The sequence below is a fragment of the Poecile atricapillus genome, chromosome 9 (genome assembly GCF_030490865.1).
Source record: "Poecile atricapillus isolate bPoeAtr1 chromosome 9, bPoeAtr1.hap1, whole genome shotgun sequence".
In the NCBI taxonomy this organism is placed as follows: Eukaryota; Metazoa; Chordata; class Aves; order Passeriformes; family Paridae; genus Poecile; species Poecile atricapillus.
Window position 1 is genome coordinate 7,143,234 of NC_081257.1, and position 18,981 is coordinate 7,162,214.

An 18,981-nucleotide genomic window follows, 5' to 3' on the forward strand; every position below is an offset into this window, starting at 1 on the left:
GTCCTCTATAAAAACCAAGGACTAATTTCAATAAACGTGTGACAAAGAGCATTTTCAGTGCAAATTTAATGTGTGTGAAGGAACCTGCATCATTTTGTTCTTCCCACAAATGGAAAAAGTCCCATGTCTCACATTCCACCCTTCCAAGGCAGAACTGTGTAACTCAAGTTCCAGGTGAAGCTGTAACTTTTTCACTCATCTGATGTTCAGTGAACAAGACCTGGCTGCCCTGAATAATAGAGCAAGGGAAAAGGTGACCTCTGACTGCACAGAAACCTCAACAGTTTATATGAACCAGGTTTCTCCCCTTGTTTTGCAGTTAGTCTAAAAATCTCTCACACACATCCCCCTCTTGCCTTAGACTGAGCAAAGAAATGACCACGCTTTTTCATCAGTACCTTGAAATAACCAAACCACTGAGTATAATCCAATCACCTCATCAGCACAGAACAGGATCCCTGTTTGCATCCAAATGCTTCATGTGTGTATCTTGCAAACCCTGTTAGTTCCTTTCACTGGCACTCAGTGTTCCCCCAAACACTTCAGTGTTTACAATGCCTAGGCCATTTATTTTAAGAACAAATCACTTACCCCATGGTGAACATAGTTCTCCCCGAAGAACTGCTTCATCACATGTTTTCCGAAGTCTACAATGTTTTGCAGATGATGTAGTATTTCCTCTGGAGTCTGGAAGACAGAAATGTAATAACTGAACTCCAAAATAATGATAGCAACACTCCAGAACACACATACATCCTGGTCAGTGATTTAACAAATAACTTAATTGCTGCACACTGACTGAAGTCAAACAGACATCACACATGAAATTTGTTTCCCTAGTGCCACCTCAGGGGCTGGGACAAGCAGAAAAATAGTCAGAAAAGATGATTCTTCTTTGGTTTCAGGGGAAAAAGGAGAGAGAAAGGGACAAAGGTGGAATAAGAGGAGACTGCTCAAGACCTACTCTGACCATTTTTCTTAAAACAGCTCAGAGAACCCCAGCAGTCCAAAGAGGCACCCAACAGCTGCAGTGCAGAAGAGGCTTGGAATGTTACAAAACACATAATGGAGATTGGGAAGAGAATGGCTAAAAAGACTGAGCCGTGCTCCAAACCTCAGCATGAACAGGTACAGACCTGTCCCAAATCCTACCCCAGACGCTGAAAAATCTTACTCTAATGTGATATTCTGTAATTTCATAAGGAAAGGTCTCCTACAAGACAAGATGCCAAAAGCTAGAAAGGAAGCTCCATGAGTAGTGGAAGCAGGACAGGGACAACTGCACAGTCAGACTTGGACAGACTCCTGCTTGTTGAGGAGGGAGCAAAAGAACTTTACAGCAACCTCACCCCATTCGCAGCACACTCTGCTTCTCTGCAAGGGATATTATTGTTACAACAGACAACCTGAAAGCTACTCTGTCTTTTTACAACACACACACATACATCCCAATTAAAACCTCACAAGAAGATTAAGTGGAGGAAAAGAAAGTGCAACACTTGGGTACATACTAGCAAATCAAAGAGGAAAAACAAGAGCAGAAGAAAAGAAAATATAAACAGAGCAGAGTAAGAGGAAACAAAATACTAGGGGACAACACCCAGACACCGGCATAGCCTAGAGAAAGGAGGAAAGACCACATCTAGCACTAATCACAAATGACAACAAAGATCCTTCTTTAACTTATACAAATCCTGAATGGTGAGAAGGAACATTACATCATCTCATCAGTAACAGAACTCTCAGCTAATTGCCATTTACAGATCGTTCTGACCTGGTTTGCTGATGTGGACAGCACCCACAGGTTTGTGTTTTGTTTGGCTGGGGTTCTTTAACATATATACAGACTCACAGAATGAGAAACAGGCATTTCATAAAAATTTACTGCTGTGACTTTTACTGCATGGAAAGACTCACTGGGTTAATATCAATACAACCATGAAATTATAAATAAAGCTTAAAACATCCTTTAAGAAAAAGTATATTTGATGTATCTAAATTAAACAAACAAACAAACCAAAAAAACACAGAACAATTAACAGGCTATTTGAACATCACTTTTTAACATCAAAAACCACTAAGATGAAAACTCACTACTGCCAGCTCATTCACCAAAACTCAAATAGGCTTTATCAATAACTTTTTTTAAAATTCTTTCATGAAGAAGATCATATACTAAAATAGCAACATGCAATTAATTAAAAGCACTCCATAAGGCCTGACACTTGATTTTCTAGTCAAGCAATGCAAGTCCTGCAGTTACATTATTGAGTATTTTTCAATCATAACAATAAGGTTACAATTCACAGTAATATCACCTTTTTCAACTAATGGATTATCTAATCCCAAATTCATAATTAAACAGATAATTGAAAATACAAAGCAGCATATAGGCTTTTTTACCTTTCCCAAGGGAGTTAAGCAGAAAAGACTGAGACCTATTTGTTCACATCTGAATTTCACTGTGTGTATTACTAGAAAATATTTTACTTGAACTGCTTCCTTCAGCGTTGTTTACCTTGGATGACCTGTGATGTCAGGCACACAGAACACTTCAGAGCCTAACTCATTTTGCTTAAGTCAGGAAGACAGATTACTCCTATAAAAAACATTTTCCCTGTCGTTGCTATGTGCAAGTTCATCCCAAAACTCTGACTCTTTGGGATTTGTTTACTGATCTGATGATAAAATATTTACTCTGCTCTGCTCCAAGAAAAAATGTCCCTTTAAAAAAATCAATCACCAGAATAAGTAAATATATTCAAATTACAAAACCTTCTGTTTAGAGGGAATTGTGTGTCACAAAGTCCACACACTCCCAATGCAAGGCAAATGCAGAACACTGGAGCCAGCTCTCCTCAAAATGCAACACTGGAAAGTCTATGCCCAGCCTCAGTGCTGTGGTGGGTAACTGAAAAGTCACTTCCTGCCTTTCTTTGTGACTTTCTCATACTTTGGCAATTTGTTAAAAACAATTACTATGCAACAATCTCTTTGAACTTGAAATAAAATAAAATTAAAAGGGAAAGAGGCAGGTACTCAGTGTTCTGACTGCAACAAACTGACTTTTTACATAAAGTTGTGGTCTAGTCCTCTCCTGCTATACTAGAAATTGAGATAAGCACCGTTTCCTTTATTGTGATGCAGTGACTCATCACTGTTCTCGTTGACACTAAACATTATTATCTTGGGCTACTACAGAAGCACAAGATACATTTTTGAAATCCTACCAATTTCAGCAGCTCAAAAATCAACTTGAATCATACTTTGGTTTTACCAGACCTTTTTTCAAGTTAAACAGTAGCAGAAATATCATCAAAAAACTCATACATATACTGTGTTCTCTAATTTTGTCTTCGTCTACTTCAGCAACTTCTCCCTTGTCCCTTGTTAAACTGAATACCTTTCACATTCATCTTCCTGATTTAAAGCAATGAAATGCCTTTTCTAGATGTTTACATTCATTCTTGTTTCTTTTTTCCTAAAATTAAGTACACACACCAGTTCTCAGTAGAGCCCCAGTGCTTTTTGTATTTCCCTCATCAGAACAACCTCTCACTACCTCACAAAGCTGTGGTTCAGGAGCTGCTGTAACTCAAGCCATTCCCAGTATCTCTCAGGTAACATATCCTAAAGACTCCTCTCAAGGTTGAGGAAATGAAAGAATTTGAACCTTGTGCTCCCTCTTCTTATTCTTCTTCCTTGGAACACTGTGTTTATGTTCCACCTTTTGTTTTTGATCATTTTTTATCCTTGTTAAAAGAAATCTAAAGTAACTCACTTCAGCTCCTTCTCAAAAAGGGAAAACCTTATTGTACCACTGAAGAAACTGGGAGATTGTGTCCTGCCACGTTCTTTTTGTAACAGACAGGACACTAAAATCACCCACTGACAAAGGGTATTCTGTGAACATTTCATGTGTTTCTTTGGATTCCATGGTTTTTTAGCTCCTGAACAGGTGGTCAACAGCAGACCTTGACCATGGCAGCAGTTCTGTGCAGTTCCTGTTCTGTCCCACCTGGCTAGAGGCAGGAAAACTCCTTTCTTCCTCATCATCCCTGTGCTCCCACAGATGGATATAGAACATTTACACTGCCACAGCTGCCCTTACAGAAAGCTCTGCCCTCTGACACATGGCAGCCTCACTGCCCCACACAGAGCTCTTGGTATCAGCCCTCACATCATCCCAGTTACATAAGACAACCTCAGATTTCCTCCTATTGCCAAACCCCCTGAAACACAGGCACATTTCAAAACACACATTTGTTCTTACTCCTGCCAGTCACAGCTCTTTCACAGGTTTCTTGTTTCTCCTCACACTGGCTATTAGTTTACCCAAGGGCATTCAGCAACAGGACATGTTTAAATCTTACCTTATTCTGGTTGGGGGGGGACTTGAGAAACCGAAGCACCACACAGCGCTGGAGGAAAAGAGGAAAGAATAGGCTTTCATTAGCATTTATGAACAGCACAATTGTCTGATTCCCCAATCTACCTCTCTGAGAAATTAAGGAAAAAAAAAAACAAAACAGAAAAGTACATTTTAGATGGTTATTTCACTCAACTTGAAATCAAATATGCCAGCTGAAATCAAACACTGTAATGTTTGCTGCCAGCTCTGCCATCAGTTTAATGAGGCGGCCACTCCAGCCACTCTGCATTTCCAGTCACCAAGTGCACCAGGGAAATGCTCCCTTAGCTTACAGCACTGCTCTGAAAATCTGGGAAAGCTCATATGGAACCAAACACACCCCACCCTGGCACTTGTGCACCAAAGCTCCCCCAAAGAGACACAAGGCCCACTCCACTTACAATATCAGCACAGAATTACAAATTATTAAGGAGACACCAGTTACCAGCAGCAGCTACACAGCTGAACTTAACACTACATTAAACCCTGCTACTTACAAACTTCTGCAGAGTAAGGAACAAATATAGCAGGTTTCCAAATATTTTACCTCAAAGCCATAGAAAAACTCACTATTTTTTGTAATTTTTACAGTTTTTATCAGTTCTTTAACTATTCAAAAAGCTTGAGACTTCACATATTAAAATCAAAGTCTGACATGGCGTTAAGAACCTGCAGCCTTAAAAGACAACACACAGCCTTGTCTCTGGTCTGCCTAAAGTAAATCAGCAGAATCAGCCTATTCAGGTACAATGGGGATTCCAACAACTGGGCACCACAGAAGGTAGAGACAAACAGCTGTTTTCCAGTTATCTCTTAGCCAGTCTTTCTCCATTTGGGCCTCTCCAAGACACCAAAAAGGATTGTATTCCATTTAAACCTGTACCACAGAAGTACACTCAGATTCTCTGATAAAGACAATGCAGACAAAATGTCCCAGTTGCACTTCTGGTTTATGAAATCCAAGCTTTTTCCCTTCCAAATTATCTGCTATTAAAAAACTTCACATAGCATGACAGCACCAGATCTATTCCATATTTCAGAGCTGAAAGCTGTTTCTGCACAGGCTGAGGGACAGAGCTACAGATATCTTTAATTACTAACATGGAGAGAAAGAGAAAACAAGGAAAAGTAATGGCAGTGTGCTATCCAAAACAATAACAAAACTAGGTCCAGGTTCAGACGTTGCCACTGAAACCCAGACAAGACCCCTTCCAGATCTAACGTCTCACGCCACCATAAATCTCATAGTTCACCCACATCTGGAAAACACTCTCACATGAAAGGATACTTTGCTGTTAATTTGATTTGTCTTGCAAGATGAGTGTCCCAACAGCAAACAAGATACAACCAGAGTAGTAATTACAGTCACCTGGATTTGACAAAATTCCTGGTGACACTTCCTCTCTCTCCCTCATTATGCCCTACACATGGGTAACAGCCCAGGCCTGACAGTGCAGTGTGTTATTCTTAGTGTTTCAACCATTTGGATCTCCTGCTTTAATTATTCATAAGTGGATCAGTGATGAAGTGATCTGATTATCACTTCTAATCCATTCAGAAACATGATTCTGTAATCTTTCAAGGCTAGTGTAGAACTTTATCTTTTAATCAGTTCCCAGACAAGATTCCAACCAGTACTCTGGAAAACCTGATATGCTCTCATAGGAATCAGGACAGTACTTGTTCATCAGCAAGTAATTTCTGATTTGTCAAAATGACCAAAATTACATATGGTAAAAGAAGAATGTGTTGCTGGTCTAAGGATGTCAAAAGAAAGCACAGCACTGTTCAAACAAAACTTCACAGATGCACTTAAACCAGCCAGCCCACACTACATTTTAGTAAGACTATTTTAAATGATTAGAGGAAATAAAAAACCAAAACCACCAACAAACAAAAACCCACCCCGAAACCAAACCTCAAAAAACCCTCAAAAAACACTTCTTTCCTATTTTGAGGCAAGTGGCCAGCTAGATCCATCCCTTTGTGCATTCCAATACCTCCACAGCACCAAGGTTAACCCATCAGATGTCACAGGTGCCAACTGCTTCAGAACTATCACCACCAAAAATACTGGCCCACATTTTTCATGCTATTGCATTTCTGATTCACTTGGCGGATTCCTTACTTGGAAATATTGTGGGTGGTTGTTGCCATGAGGGTTTTTGTCAGTTATCTTAAGATGTCTTCAATTTTTTTATATTTACAGATTGAACAGCAAATATGTGCCATACTTATCTGCACGCACAAGAATGGCCCAAATCCCAAAGAGAACAGATCTCTGAAGAGGTTGCCACTACTCCTTAGCACTTTGAGGATCAGATCAACTAGATCCTAATGCTCCCTAAATCTCCTTCTCCACAACCAGTGGAAGGGCTTACAGAGGTGCCTAGCACCACTTCCATCAAGGCACTGTCACCATCAGAGTATTTAGTTAGCTGGGTAACAGTCCCAGAGAGATAAAAGGATGAAAAAAGCAGGCTGTAAGCAGAGGGGAAAAGAAAGAAACAGAGCATGGACATAGGCAAATGTAACACATAAAACATTAAAAGGCTTCATATCTTTTGATGTCAGTTAAGTTAGAAAAATAATGAATTCAAAGAAAGAATTCTCTACTTTTTTTTTTTTAAATCCCCAAATATGTTCAGTCTCCATTTAGTGACAAAAGACTAAAAATAACCAACCCATCAGAACATCACACACGACTGCTCTTACTCTCAAATAAGGAATTTAAGGACAACTCTCACATGAGAGCAAAGCAGCTTGATGGCAGATAACAATGTTCTTAGTGGTTCTAGGACCATACTAGGGCTACAACAACAACCATTTCCAATTGTTATGGAAAACTGAAAACAAACACTAGCAACAAGGATACCCAAACTTGCATCTCTGAAAACACATCCACAAGCTCTGGGCCGGAGATGATGTAACCAGAAGTGTTCCAGAGGGGCTCTATCCCAAGCCACGGCTTTGGAGTCTGCAGCCTGCAGTTTACAGCCCCACCAAGAAAGGCAAACACTTCTTTAGCACCCCATCACCGAACAATTGTTTGAATTAGAGCAAAACAAAGTTAAGGACTGCCAATAAGGAGAGAAGGAGCTGTGGGAGGAGCTGTGAAAATACTCAAAATCGACGGCATCACAGAAACAACGGGATGTGTACACACACACACAGCTCTTGTCCTCGTGTGTCCTGGGAAAAAACAGTGTCCTGGGCTTGGTCCCCAAAAGCTTACCTGAAAGAATTTTTCTTCTCCTGAGCAGTTACTACAGCTATTATATTAATCTTACTCAATTAAATCCAAAAAATAAAGTAATCCTTGGTAGCTCGGCCAAAATATGACTGGCATCAATCCAGGTACTTTGGATTAGGCAGTAGCATTATGAAACCAGGATAAAAGCTTACATTTGTTTCTTTTCAGCTTGGTGTTTGATATTGACCTTATTCTATGACCTCACTGTCATAAAATGCAGGCCTCCTGAACTGGAGAGTTTTTAGAAGTTAAACACAATTGGGGCAAATCTATAATCTTGATATTTCCCTTCAGGGAACAACTTCATTTGCATCACAGATTTTTTTCAGGTCTCTTGCTACATTAGTAACAAAAAACTAGATAAGAGTTGGTAGCAGTGAAAGAAATAGGAAAAATTAAAATTAGCTCAACTACTGGTAAAATTGCTTATATATACAGAAAGATGTGTGTTTTCCCTCTGCTCACACACACGTTTAAAATAAGTTTCAGTACAAAAATACAAAGAATTAGCCTGTCCAAACACAAAGCCTGGGAAACATCAGGTTCTCCTTTTCCAAATAAGCAGGTTCACGTCATTTGTTATTACTCTATTATTATTCTAAGCAGCACACACTAACTGCTTTTGTCTGAAGGCAAAGCACTACTCTGACATCTCCTTCCACAACTGGGAAAGATTCTCATCTCGTTGATTCCCAACTTGTGATCACATGTGCAAGATCAACTGGTAGAGAACATGACTCTGAGAAGCAACTTTTTAAATCCCAAAAGGAACTCCACCCCTCTTCCCACACCCATCATCTCCCTCACTCCACGCCACCTCATAAATTCTGGCATCTAAAAACTCACCACTATTTTTGAAGGCACTATCTGCAATTTTACATGACAACGCTTGCTTTAAAAGGCACACAACACAGAAACAGAGTAAGAAAACCCATCTTTCTTTTAAAGTTGTGCATATAAAAGTCACGAGTTTCCACCTATAAACATGGGGTGAAACACTCTCAAAGACTGGTAGAAAATCTCCTCTATTCTTACTCTGCTATTTTTTGCAACTAATTTCACACACCACCACCAACCACTGCCAAAGGAGATGAAGATACAAAGTCAAATACATTTACAGAAAATTGTGTCTGTAAAGGCTCTGAATTTCTTTTTAATTCATTATTTAATTCACTGTTTTGCTCACCCTGAAGAGCTACCAAGAACTTATCAAACACAGCTCTAAGGATGCCAGACCTACCACTGTGATTATTCAGTGCTTCCTAATCATCGTGGGTTTACAACAACCTACAGCAATGACACCTACAGAAAGTACATTCTAATTCTCAGTCCAAGGGAGGGAGACAAACTGAACACAGTGATATGCAAATACTGATTATTGACAGTTCCAAGGGTACTCAACATGAACTATGGAATTGTTTAGCTGATATTAAGCTATTCCTGCAGTAGCACACCACAGCTGCATGCAGTATTTATCAACTAAAAAAAATATTCTGATTTTTTTTATTCCAAATCTACATCCCACAGCCCCTTCAATTCCAATTCTAGTTTGAGGGATTTGAACAGAAAACAATAGTTTTCTATTCAGAAAACGCAATTTCTGGGAAGGAGAAAAATGGACAAAGAAGTGTTATCTTCACATCTCAGAAAAGAATAACAGGGAGAGTTCCTTCTTCAGAGAAATTACAGAAATCAGTGAAAACATGCCCACCACACTGCCCAGGCACTTCAGCCAAAGCTTACCTTCACAATACTCAACACAAGTCATTTTTAAAGGTCTCATCCAGGGTCAGTGTGCTGTGCAATGTGAAGGGTTATGAGAGATGGAAACAAACCAAATGCTGGAAAAATTTGCAGCTTTTGAATGAAAGACACTAGTAATATCATACACAACTGTTTTCCAACTCAGTTTTGTTCTACGTAAAGTGGATAAGATCACACAAAACAAAGTGAGGAAAGCTACATTTCCTGCCAGTATGGAGGAAGTTTAGCAATTGCTCACATATAGCGCAAAGAAGCATTCAGAAATCAGAACAATACTCTCTTATTTAGCACAGGAGTCCTTGAAGAACAATGGTTTTATTTCTTAACATGAATAAAGGATTTCTGGCGTGGCATCTGGCTTGATACCATTCAATACGGCAAACCATTATTTGAAAGCAAACCCCCCATGACACTTGTTTTCTTTAGCACAGAGCTCACAGCTTGCACCAGACTTCAGGTGCTCATTCCAACTCTTCCCTTTTTTTCTGCTTGGTTATGATCTTGATTCCCGTGAGAGTCAAGCACTACCTCAGGTTTCACTTTATAGCTAAGCTTCTATAACCTTGCAATATACAGATGGTACCAATTCCAAGAGATTTTAATGATTGCACTCTGCAAGAGTGAGAAGGAAATGTCTGCCCTTCAGCCGAATCAGCGTACCTGAAATGATATCAAGTGATACACCCACTGGTACGAGGTGGAAACACATACCAGAGAGAGAACAGGATGAATAAACCCATTGATGCCTGGCCTTCAGTGTGCATTGGCATTGTCTGGGTAGCACAGCACATGGCCCTGATGTCCTCACCATGAAACACAACCATGAAAAATGGTCCTTAATATTTAAAAACATATCATATACCTCATCCATCTGTCAAACAGGTGAGTTGTACCAATCAGAACATAAAAACACATCCTAAGCTTCCTCCCTTTAAGCTGCCCTAAAGCCCCCTCTTATCAGCAACACCCACTTCCCAGCATTTAGCTGCCAAGTCATCTGATGTTATGGTGTTCCAGGAAATTATTAATGGGAGGGAGGAAATAAAGACTCAAAACAGTAAGAGGGATTAGAATGAAGTTAAATAATTAAATGGACAGTTAGAACAAGTGAATAATTCTCAGCATCCAGAACAACTCAGCCAGAAGGCACCTAAGCAAGCCTTGTGTTCATGTAGAATCCAGTGACTCTGTTGCTTCCCAAGTAAAAGCAGGTCAGGGAGAACAGTTCAAGGAGGTCAGAACAGCTCCTTGACACTTTATTCCATGTCACAGAGAAATCCTGTGACTGAGGCAAAAGGAACAGCCACTGAAAAGCTGAGAGAGGGGAAGAAGCAAAAGAGTGAACAAAGTAGGCTCTTAGACTGAGCACTCCTACACAGCTTTGGGTCAGCCAGGCTGCTTTAGCCAAAGCAGCCAACCCACGGCCACTGTCAGCTGAGGGCAGATACAGGAGCAGCACAAAAAAGGCACAGAAACTCTATCACTGCATGACAAGCACTTGTAACAGACACAAAAGAAATATTTTTAAAATAACAACTTGATCTCAACTGCAAAAGGAACTCATTCAAGTCTGAACTAGCATTGAACCCAACCAGAAAAAAAAAACCACAGGATCATTTTTAATCAAGGCTAATGATCTCCTGTGCTTGTCTGCAAAACTGGGATTTGTTTCACATTTTCATTGGATATAGACTACAGCATTCTCAAAAGTCAGACAAAAAAAAAGAAAAAAACAGACTCAAAGTAGAGGTTGAATTTCCAAAGAAGGTCACCAAAAGCCAAGTCAGCTCCAACACTCATTATTAGCAAAAGATAACACCTCTGAAACAAGTATTCTGCAGGGAGGAGAGAAGTGCTGCTGCAGTTAAATGATCACTGTCATATGGAATTAGTGTTAGACCACAGAGCTTCTGTCTCCCATCTCTATCCACACACATCCTGTGTTTTCCCATCTGCATCTACAAAACTTAAGGTGCTCCTATAAGAAAAGTTTTAATTGCTGCCTTTCTGCTGTCTCTCCTCTCTACACTGAGCCCTGCTACCCAGTGCCACCTTCCCTTTCACTTCATGCAAGACACTGAGCTGCTCTGCATTCAGAGCATCCCTTCAGTGCAGAAACCTGGTGAACACAAGAAAATTTTAAATTTAACTACAGGTACAATATGGAATTGAAATCCTGATACAGAATTAAAATTCCTTGATGCTGAATCAACCTAATAACATAGGGGAAGTGTGTGTCAATAAAAAGCTTCACAGCTAATTGACAGAACTGGAAGTACTTCCAGTAATTTTTAATTCTTTGTTTACAGTAAAAGCTTTGCAGACTGTACTCAAGTAATGGTATCAACAGTAAAAGCTGTACCTGTTTAGCCAAAGAACTAAATACAAAGCAATTACAAAACTGTCTTTTTTTCATCCACTGACCATAGATGCGTATCTAAGTATCAATTAGCCAAGGTCAGTGCAAGGAATTATACAGTTTAATTATACAGGTGTCACAAAGGTTCCCAAATTCCAGCTCAAACTGGTGATTGCTCTCTGTTCCTAAAAACTTCATTGTTGTTCATAGCAAGACAGGCATCTTCTTTCTTTCTTTTTCACTGATGACACACCCTGATCACATACTTGGCTTTTTCAACTGGTTTTCATAGCTGCTTCAGTCAAGTAAATAAAATTTTTAAAAAACAAAAGCAATGACAAGAAAGAAGAACTATTACCTTCACTCATCAAGCTGTCTTCCTGTCCTTTTGTCTAAGTAGGCAAAAAGTGTGCAGGTGTGGGGGTTTTGTTAAACAATATTTAGAGTCAGACACTGCTGAGATATGCACACACCCGAAAAAACAAAGCTGGAGAAGCCAGGTCAAAAAAATGCCGTATGAAATTTTAGAAAAAAACACCACACACACACCCCAAAACCAAACCAACAAAAACCACCCAAAAAGAAGAGGCAGAAAACTCTACAAAACCAGACATAGAACTCCTCCTCGCACAACATGATTCCCAAATCCATCAGAAGTAAAGATTAGCACAGGTTTGGAATGTAAATAGAAGAATTGCATCAAGGAGACAAAAATGTTTAAGTTCGAGCCTTACCAAAACTATGCCTTTCCGTTAGTCAAAATAAAATTCAACAAATACAAGCTGCATTTTACCTTTTCTGGTAATATCTTTCTGTAAAAGAACCAAGAGACCACAATGTGGCAATATTTAAATAAGAGCAATATTCAGAAAAGGCCATTAATAATAAACTATTGTATTTATAACCACAAGTACAGCTAACTGAAGATTCTTTAATACAGGAATCAGCAGCCTGTTCTATATTTCCATGAAATCAAGACATTCATAGATATTAATGAAAAAAAAAAAACAATCAGAACACAACTGAACAGAAAACAGAACACAAATGAAAAAAAATTGCTTTTTAATCAGGGACCTTGGATTTCTCAGGAACAATTTGGAATTCTGGGGGATGTTAATACTTACACAAACTTCAATAGCACAAAATAGATTCAGGCAACTCCACACAGTAAAACAACAGAAGAAACAGGCCACACAAGTTTTGGGACTTGTACAAAATGACATCATCAGAAAAAGCACCTTAACAAGATTCTCTCAACAAGACAGCAATTAATGATCAGCATCATCCCTTTCTGCCAAATAAGACCAGAGGAAAGCTGCAGATAACTAAGTCATTCCTACCAGAAGCTTTCTACTCTTTCAACAACACCCTTCTGTCCAAACATATAAGCCTGTGCTCTCCTCAAGTGAGCTTATTACAACAGAACTGAACTTATCATTATTCTTACAAACAAAATAACCAACCAGCCACAGGAAAACTATTTCATAACGCAAAGGCACTATTAGGAACAATTATCTATCCTGACTGACACAAAGCCCCTTCTCATAGAGTTATTTCAAAATCCCAAACCAAACCCCTCTCCCCCCCCCCCTATGCAGAAAGTGACTTCCTGCACGTGCTTTGCAGCCACCATAACACAGGTGCCAGCAGAAGCAGCTACAGACACAGTGAAAACAGAGACTGCTGCTAAAACACAAGATACCCCTCTCTCCCTGTACCTCTGCTCACTACAGTCCCCTGTGCAGTCAGCACAAGGATTGGGAAGGATGCTTCTAACGCAGCACTGGGACAGCCTCCATCTTTACCACAGGTCTTGAAGGGAAAATAAATATCACAGAGAATAAATATTATTTGTTTACTACAGGAAGCAGTTTTCAGAATCTTCTGCAAGCTTGATTACCTGGCTTGACTCCCTCATACATATGATGCTTCACTTACCTTCTCCATCTCTCCTCCTTTCCCTTTTCCTACTTGTAAGCTCACAGATGCTCTGGAGATGGCTTACACATTTACTAATTAAGTCCTGTACCAAAGCCCAAAGATATCTGCTGGAGCTGCTAACATTCCAATACATGAAATAGATGAACATTAATAATCCAGGCATCTGAAGCCATAAACCACAGCCTTTTGCAAGCATATGCCAAGGTTGTTCTAGACCATCTCACTGAATAAAAACCAAGCTGGGGAAAAAAAAATTCCCATTTTCCACTTCTCTAAACTTGTGTTTCAGGGTGAGTATGATGTTCAAATGTATTTCAAAATTAGACTTTTGGTTACCACAATATCCCAAAACACAAGAAGTAAAACAGAGGCCAGGGGGAATGGATATACTTCATGTCATAAAACAACTACTGCGGACTACAAGCACAGGTTTCAACAGCAGAAGGAAATTAAGTTATTATTCCTAGAGCTGCTTACACTACTTCCTACAAACATCTACTGAAGCCTTTTGAAATGAAGTGTTAGGCATCCCATAACAGCAAACAACTGATTAAAGTGCAGAACTCCAAAGGAGGATTTCCAGCTCACTTCTGAAAAGTTAAGGATCTGTGCTGCAGAAAGACACAACAGCTTACCAGGAGATAACTGTTCTGCAGCAGCTCCTTTGAACCCTCTCTCTACTGCTCATGAGAAGGGAGGAGGAGGGAAAGCACTGATTAGCTCTTTTTTTTAAATCTTAAGCCAAATTTGAAGCAGGAGGAGCAACTCTCCACTGAAAACTCCAGGAAAAAGAAACTTTCTAAACCACTCAGGTGGCTGTGATGGTGCTTGGTTGGGGGTTTCTAGAGCTGTAGCTGTACTGCAGCACAAGTATCTCACAAACACCTCAGAGTTACCCAGCTGTATTTCACACTAGAATCATGAGGTAGGAAAGATGTCTGATCATTCTAACACTTCAGCAGACTGCAAGACTCCACAAAGGCCTTTCGACCACAATTCAGTTTCAATTTGGACTAATTCATTCACAGCTTCAATAAAAACCAAAAAGAAAAGCTTGATCACCAGAGAAATTTGTGCCATAGTTCTGTACATCTTCTGGAACTTTAGATTCTCCAGAACTGAAACTTTAAAAATTCATTAAAGCAGAAGTTTGAGTGCTCATCAAGCAAGCAAGCAAGCACAGAGCTCTGGTGATAACAATGGGAACTGGAAATGCTCGGCAGACGTTCCATCTTTATTCATCAGATCACTGTCTACATTTTACCAAACTAATTAAAGTAACTCTATAAAACTACCACTGTAAGAAGAGATGTGTTGAGTAGCCCATGCTGTGCCTCAGGATCCTTATCCTGCACTGGAGGGATAAGGAACAGCAATGCACTTGCAGTGATTTGAGCACACGGCAAGACTCCTGTCACTGCTGCATCCTGCAGAATTAACAACCAGCAAGAGGAAAAAGCATAGCAAGCACTGACAGCACTTTCATGGAGACAACAGAGCACTTTCCATAGGATGCCAGCATCCCACTGCCAGACAAAGCTTTGTCTGGACGCATTGGAAAAGCGGTTGCGTGTCGCCTGCGTCCAGGGCTTATCAGCTCACTGCCAGCAGAGCTGTTTGTTGGGCATGTGACTTTTCCATGACCAACTTTTTAATTTGGTACTGTACTGGATTAACAATGCGTTACATTCATGTCTTAAAGGGCAACCTGGGAACGGAGCAACCCCAGGAAATAAGCAGAGCCTTAAACACAGGAGAGCTCCTTGTGATGACAAGGGCCTTATAGCCCCTACTGTCCATCCCCGACCCAGCCACAGCCCTCACAGGCAGGAACAGGAGTGTCCAGCCAGGCTGCCCACCCCAGCCCACAAACCCTGTGTGCAGGAGACATGACCTTGCACAGGGCTGTTATCAGCACTCCAAAGAGTGGTGCAGAGAGCAGGAGTTCAAACACAACACCCCAGACCTCATTTTGTGAGAGGCAAAGCAGCTCATGCCCTTTTCCCCAGAAGGATAGGGACTCACTTTTTTGTTGAAGTTTAATTTCAAATTTCCCAAAAGCAAGGAAGAGAGGCTTGGAGAGTTAGGGACCAGCTTCCTCTCCACATTTCAAAACACTACTACACATCAGAACATAGAAACAACAAGCACACGCACTGTTCCAATCTGACCTCTCACTTGTATCTGAGCATCCATTCATGTCTCACCACCACCAAATCCCTATCCCTTCCTCTGGCACTGATATAACAAAAAACACAAACTGGGAAGCTACAGAATGAAGTAAGGACAGTCAAAATGTCTTAGCTGTGCTGCTGATCCATTCACACAAACCTGAGAATAACTTAACACCAGATCAAGGGAGCGATGATTAATGGTGCAAGGATGTCCTGTTCCTAAGAGGCACAAAGCTACAATTAACATTTAAATAGTATTTATAGGCTTCAAGTTTACCAGAATTTGTCATCAGTAGACACAAAGATCCAAAATGTAAGCTTTAGTGCTTCAAAGTTGTCTACAAAGGAAAAATTGTATCTATTTCACTTTCACTCTATTGTAAAAGTTTTAGCATCTTGTTAAAAAGAGAACTGGCAAGATCAGCAGCTACTCTGAATCACTGGCTGACTTCCTCACTTTCCACATCTTTAAAGATAATCACAGTTACATCACTAATAATCCATTATTTATCCTGATTCCCATCATCCAGTGACTGAGTAGTTTCTACACTGCCTTTTTCAAAGCTAAAATGTTAACAGGAAGCAAAATCATGCATATTCTTCTTGCACCAAAAATAGCTTTTAAATAGAATTTGATATAAAGAAAAGAGGGGGGAAAAGCCAGAGCCATATAAGAGCCCCTCCTAAAGTTTGGAAAGCACCACGAGATTTCTAGCATTTTCTCAGGCTTGGTATTTGTTAATATTTTACAGCTAATACTGATAATACAGAAAACAGACATTAAAAGAATCCGGTATTTTCAGTCATTTATTTAGATATATTTTTTAAAGAGTGTTCTCAAGATTCAACTCTTATTATAGATCTTTTTCTACAAAAATCCTACATTTCATTATTCTGGCTTTGCTGAGTTTTGATCTATGAATCATCAAGAACATTCTGTGGCAAATCCATACCAGCTTTTAAACTGAAATACAAACACATCTTTAAGGTACAAAAACAGCCACAGGCAGTTTTTAGAACAGGAATAAACTCCTTCAAGGGGCATGTATCCCAATACATTAAGTAAATAATGTGCATGGCAAGGGGGGCACGAATACACTGTCAGTATAAAGTGACACAGAGTCTGCCTAATTGGATTCAGCCTCATTTAATCGTCACTGCTTCAAATACTGAATCTATTTTACTGGATTTTTAAAATAAAATACACTTTCATCCCCCCGTGGCCCCCCAACCCACTCACCCCCCCCCCCACCCCCCCAAAAAAAAATAAACAGGCAAACAAACAGGGAAAAAATATCAACAAAACAATAAACCAGAACAACAGGTAGATGGGAGAATGGGGATTAAGTGGCCGCCGGGGTCACATCACACCAGTTCTGTGGCAAAGCCAAAAACCTAAATCAGAGTCGGGAGCCCGGCCCAGCACTGCAGCGAGTGCTCAAACTCCTCACAGAGCCAGAGTCGGTGACAAAGGGAAAAACACGCCTTCACCAGCTCGCCTTCTCCTGTCACATCACCCACACCCGGGAATGATGATGGAAAAGGTTAATTTTTAGCACTTTTCCTCACAGCTCCCATCTCCAGGCGGCAGCTGCCCGGCCATCGGTTGCTCTCCCTCCCATCATTACTGGCCGTGACAGAGGACCCGGCGAAACGGCCGCTCATCTTCCCCACGGGACGGGCCCGACCTCCCCGGGATAGAAAACTCCTCCGGGAAAGAAAGCAGCGAGGGCGGGCGGCGGGGCCGAGCGGCCGCTCCCGCCGGGCCGCCCCCCTCACGCAGGCCCGGGTTGGGGCTCCCTCGTACCTGGCAGTGTGAGACGACGAGGCTCTGGTTGCCTTCCCCGTGGTATTTCCATTCATTCTCATCCATCTTCTCCACTTCCATGCCCGGCCCGGGCCGCGCGGAGGGCAGGAGCAGCCGCCGGCCCCGCCGCCTCACGCCGCCACCATCGCGGCTGCGCCGCCCGCCCTCAGCCGCGGGAAGTCCCGCCCGCCGCGGGGGCCATCTTGGAGCCGGGCAGCCCCACCGCCATGGCGCGGCCGGGCAGCGCCGCCGGGGCAGCGGGAGCCCTCAGGCACCGCGCGGGCAGAACCGGCGGCGGAAAAGCGTCTTCGGCCTCCGGGAACGGCCGCTCAAAGGAGGGGGTGGTCCCGCTCTGCTCTGCAACGGTCTCACCTTCAGCCCTGTGTGTAATTTTGGGCACTGCGCTATAAAAAAAAAAAAAAGAGGTTAAGCTGTTGAAGAGCATCAAAGGGAGGCCATAAGGATGGCAGAAAGATCGGGAGGGGAAGCCTTATATGAGGAGCAGCTGGGATCACTTGATTTGTTCAGCTTGGAGAAAAGGAGACTGGGGCTTTTAGGGGAAAAAAAGTCTAAAGAGACCTCGTCTTTATAAGGGACGCACCCAGAGTGGGGTCGGGGCACTGAACAGGCTCCCCTCGGTCACAGCCCCGAGGCTGACAGAGCTCAAGGAGAGTTTGGACAATGCTCGCAGGGACAGGGTGGGATTTTGGGGTGTCTGGGAGTTGGACTCTGATCCCGATGGGTCCCTTTCAACTCTGTGTCCTACGGTATGGGGTGCCCGTGGACACTGTACTCACCACGAGGAAGATGAGCTCACAGCAGAGGCTCTGTGCATGGTCCAACACCCAAAATAGGGGAGGTTCTGACCCCTCTGGGATTGCGTTTCACAGAATCAATTCGGCTGGAAAAGACCTCCAAGACCATCAAGTCCAACTTAAAACCAGTCACCACGTTATAAACCCGTCACTAAGTGCCACGTCCAGTCTTTCCTTGAACAGCTCCAGTCACTCCCAGTGACTCCAGCATCCACCTGGGCAGTCCCTCCCAATGTCATTGCAGACACAATTTCCAGCTACACTGGTTTGAATTTTACAGATGTTGATCTTGCAGTCAAGTGTATGTTTAATTAGCCTTGTGCTCCAATACACCAGGTCATTCAAAGACCTAATGTTACAAGCAGAAAGATCAGTGTCTGTGTAACATACTTTAAAAACTAAACATTAAGCTGTTTTCCCAAGTATGAATATACACATACTTGATTTATGATAAATA

At 41.4% G+C, this 18,981-nt stretch overlaps 1 protein-coding gene across 1 annotated transcript in view; it reads right to left on the reverse strand.

The window, feature by feature from the left end:
- Window positions 1-17,856, reverse strand: part of IPPK (inositol-pentakisphosphate 2-kinase) — a 29,988-nt gene extending 12,132 nt beyond the window's left edge. Inside the window, exons 1-3 of the mRNA XM_058844631.1 lie at window positions 17,710-17,856; window positions 4,374-4,421; window positions 592-687 (exon numbers count right to left, since the gene is read on the reverse strand). Coding sequence (XP_058700614.1) covers window positions 592-687; window positions 4,374-4,421; window positions 17,710-17,790 — 225 coding nt within the window. The 5' untranslated portion in view covers window positions 17,791-17,856. The remainder of the gene's footprint in view (window positions 1-591; window positions 688-4,373; window positions 4,422-17,709) is intronic.
- Between the last annotated feature and the right edge of the window lie 1,125 nt (window positions 17,857-18,981).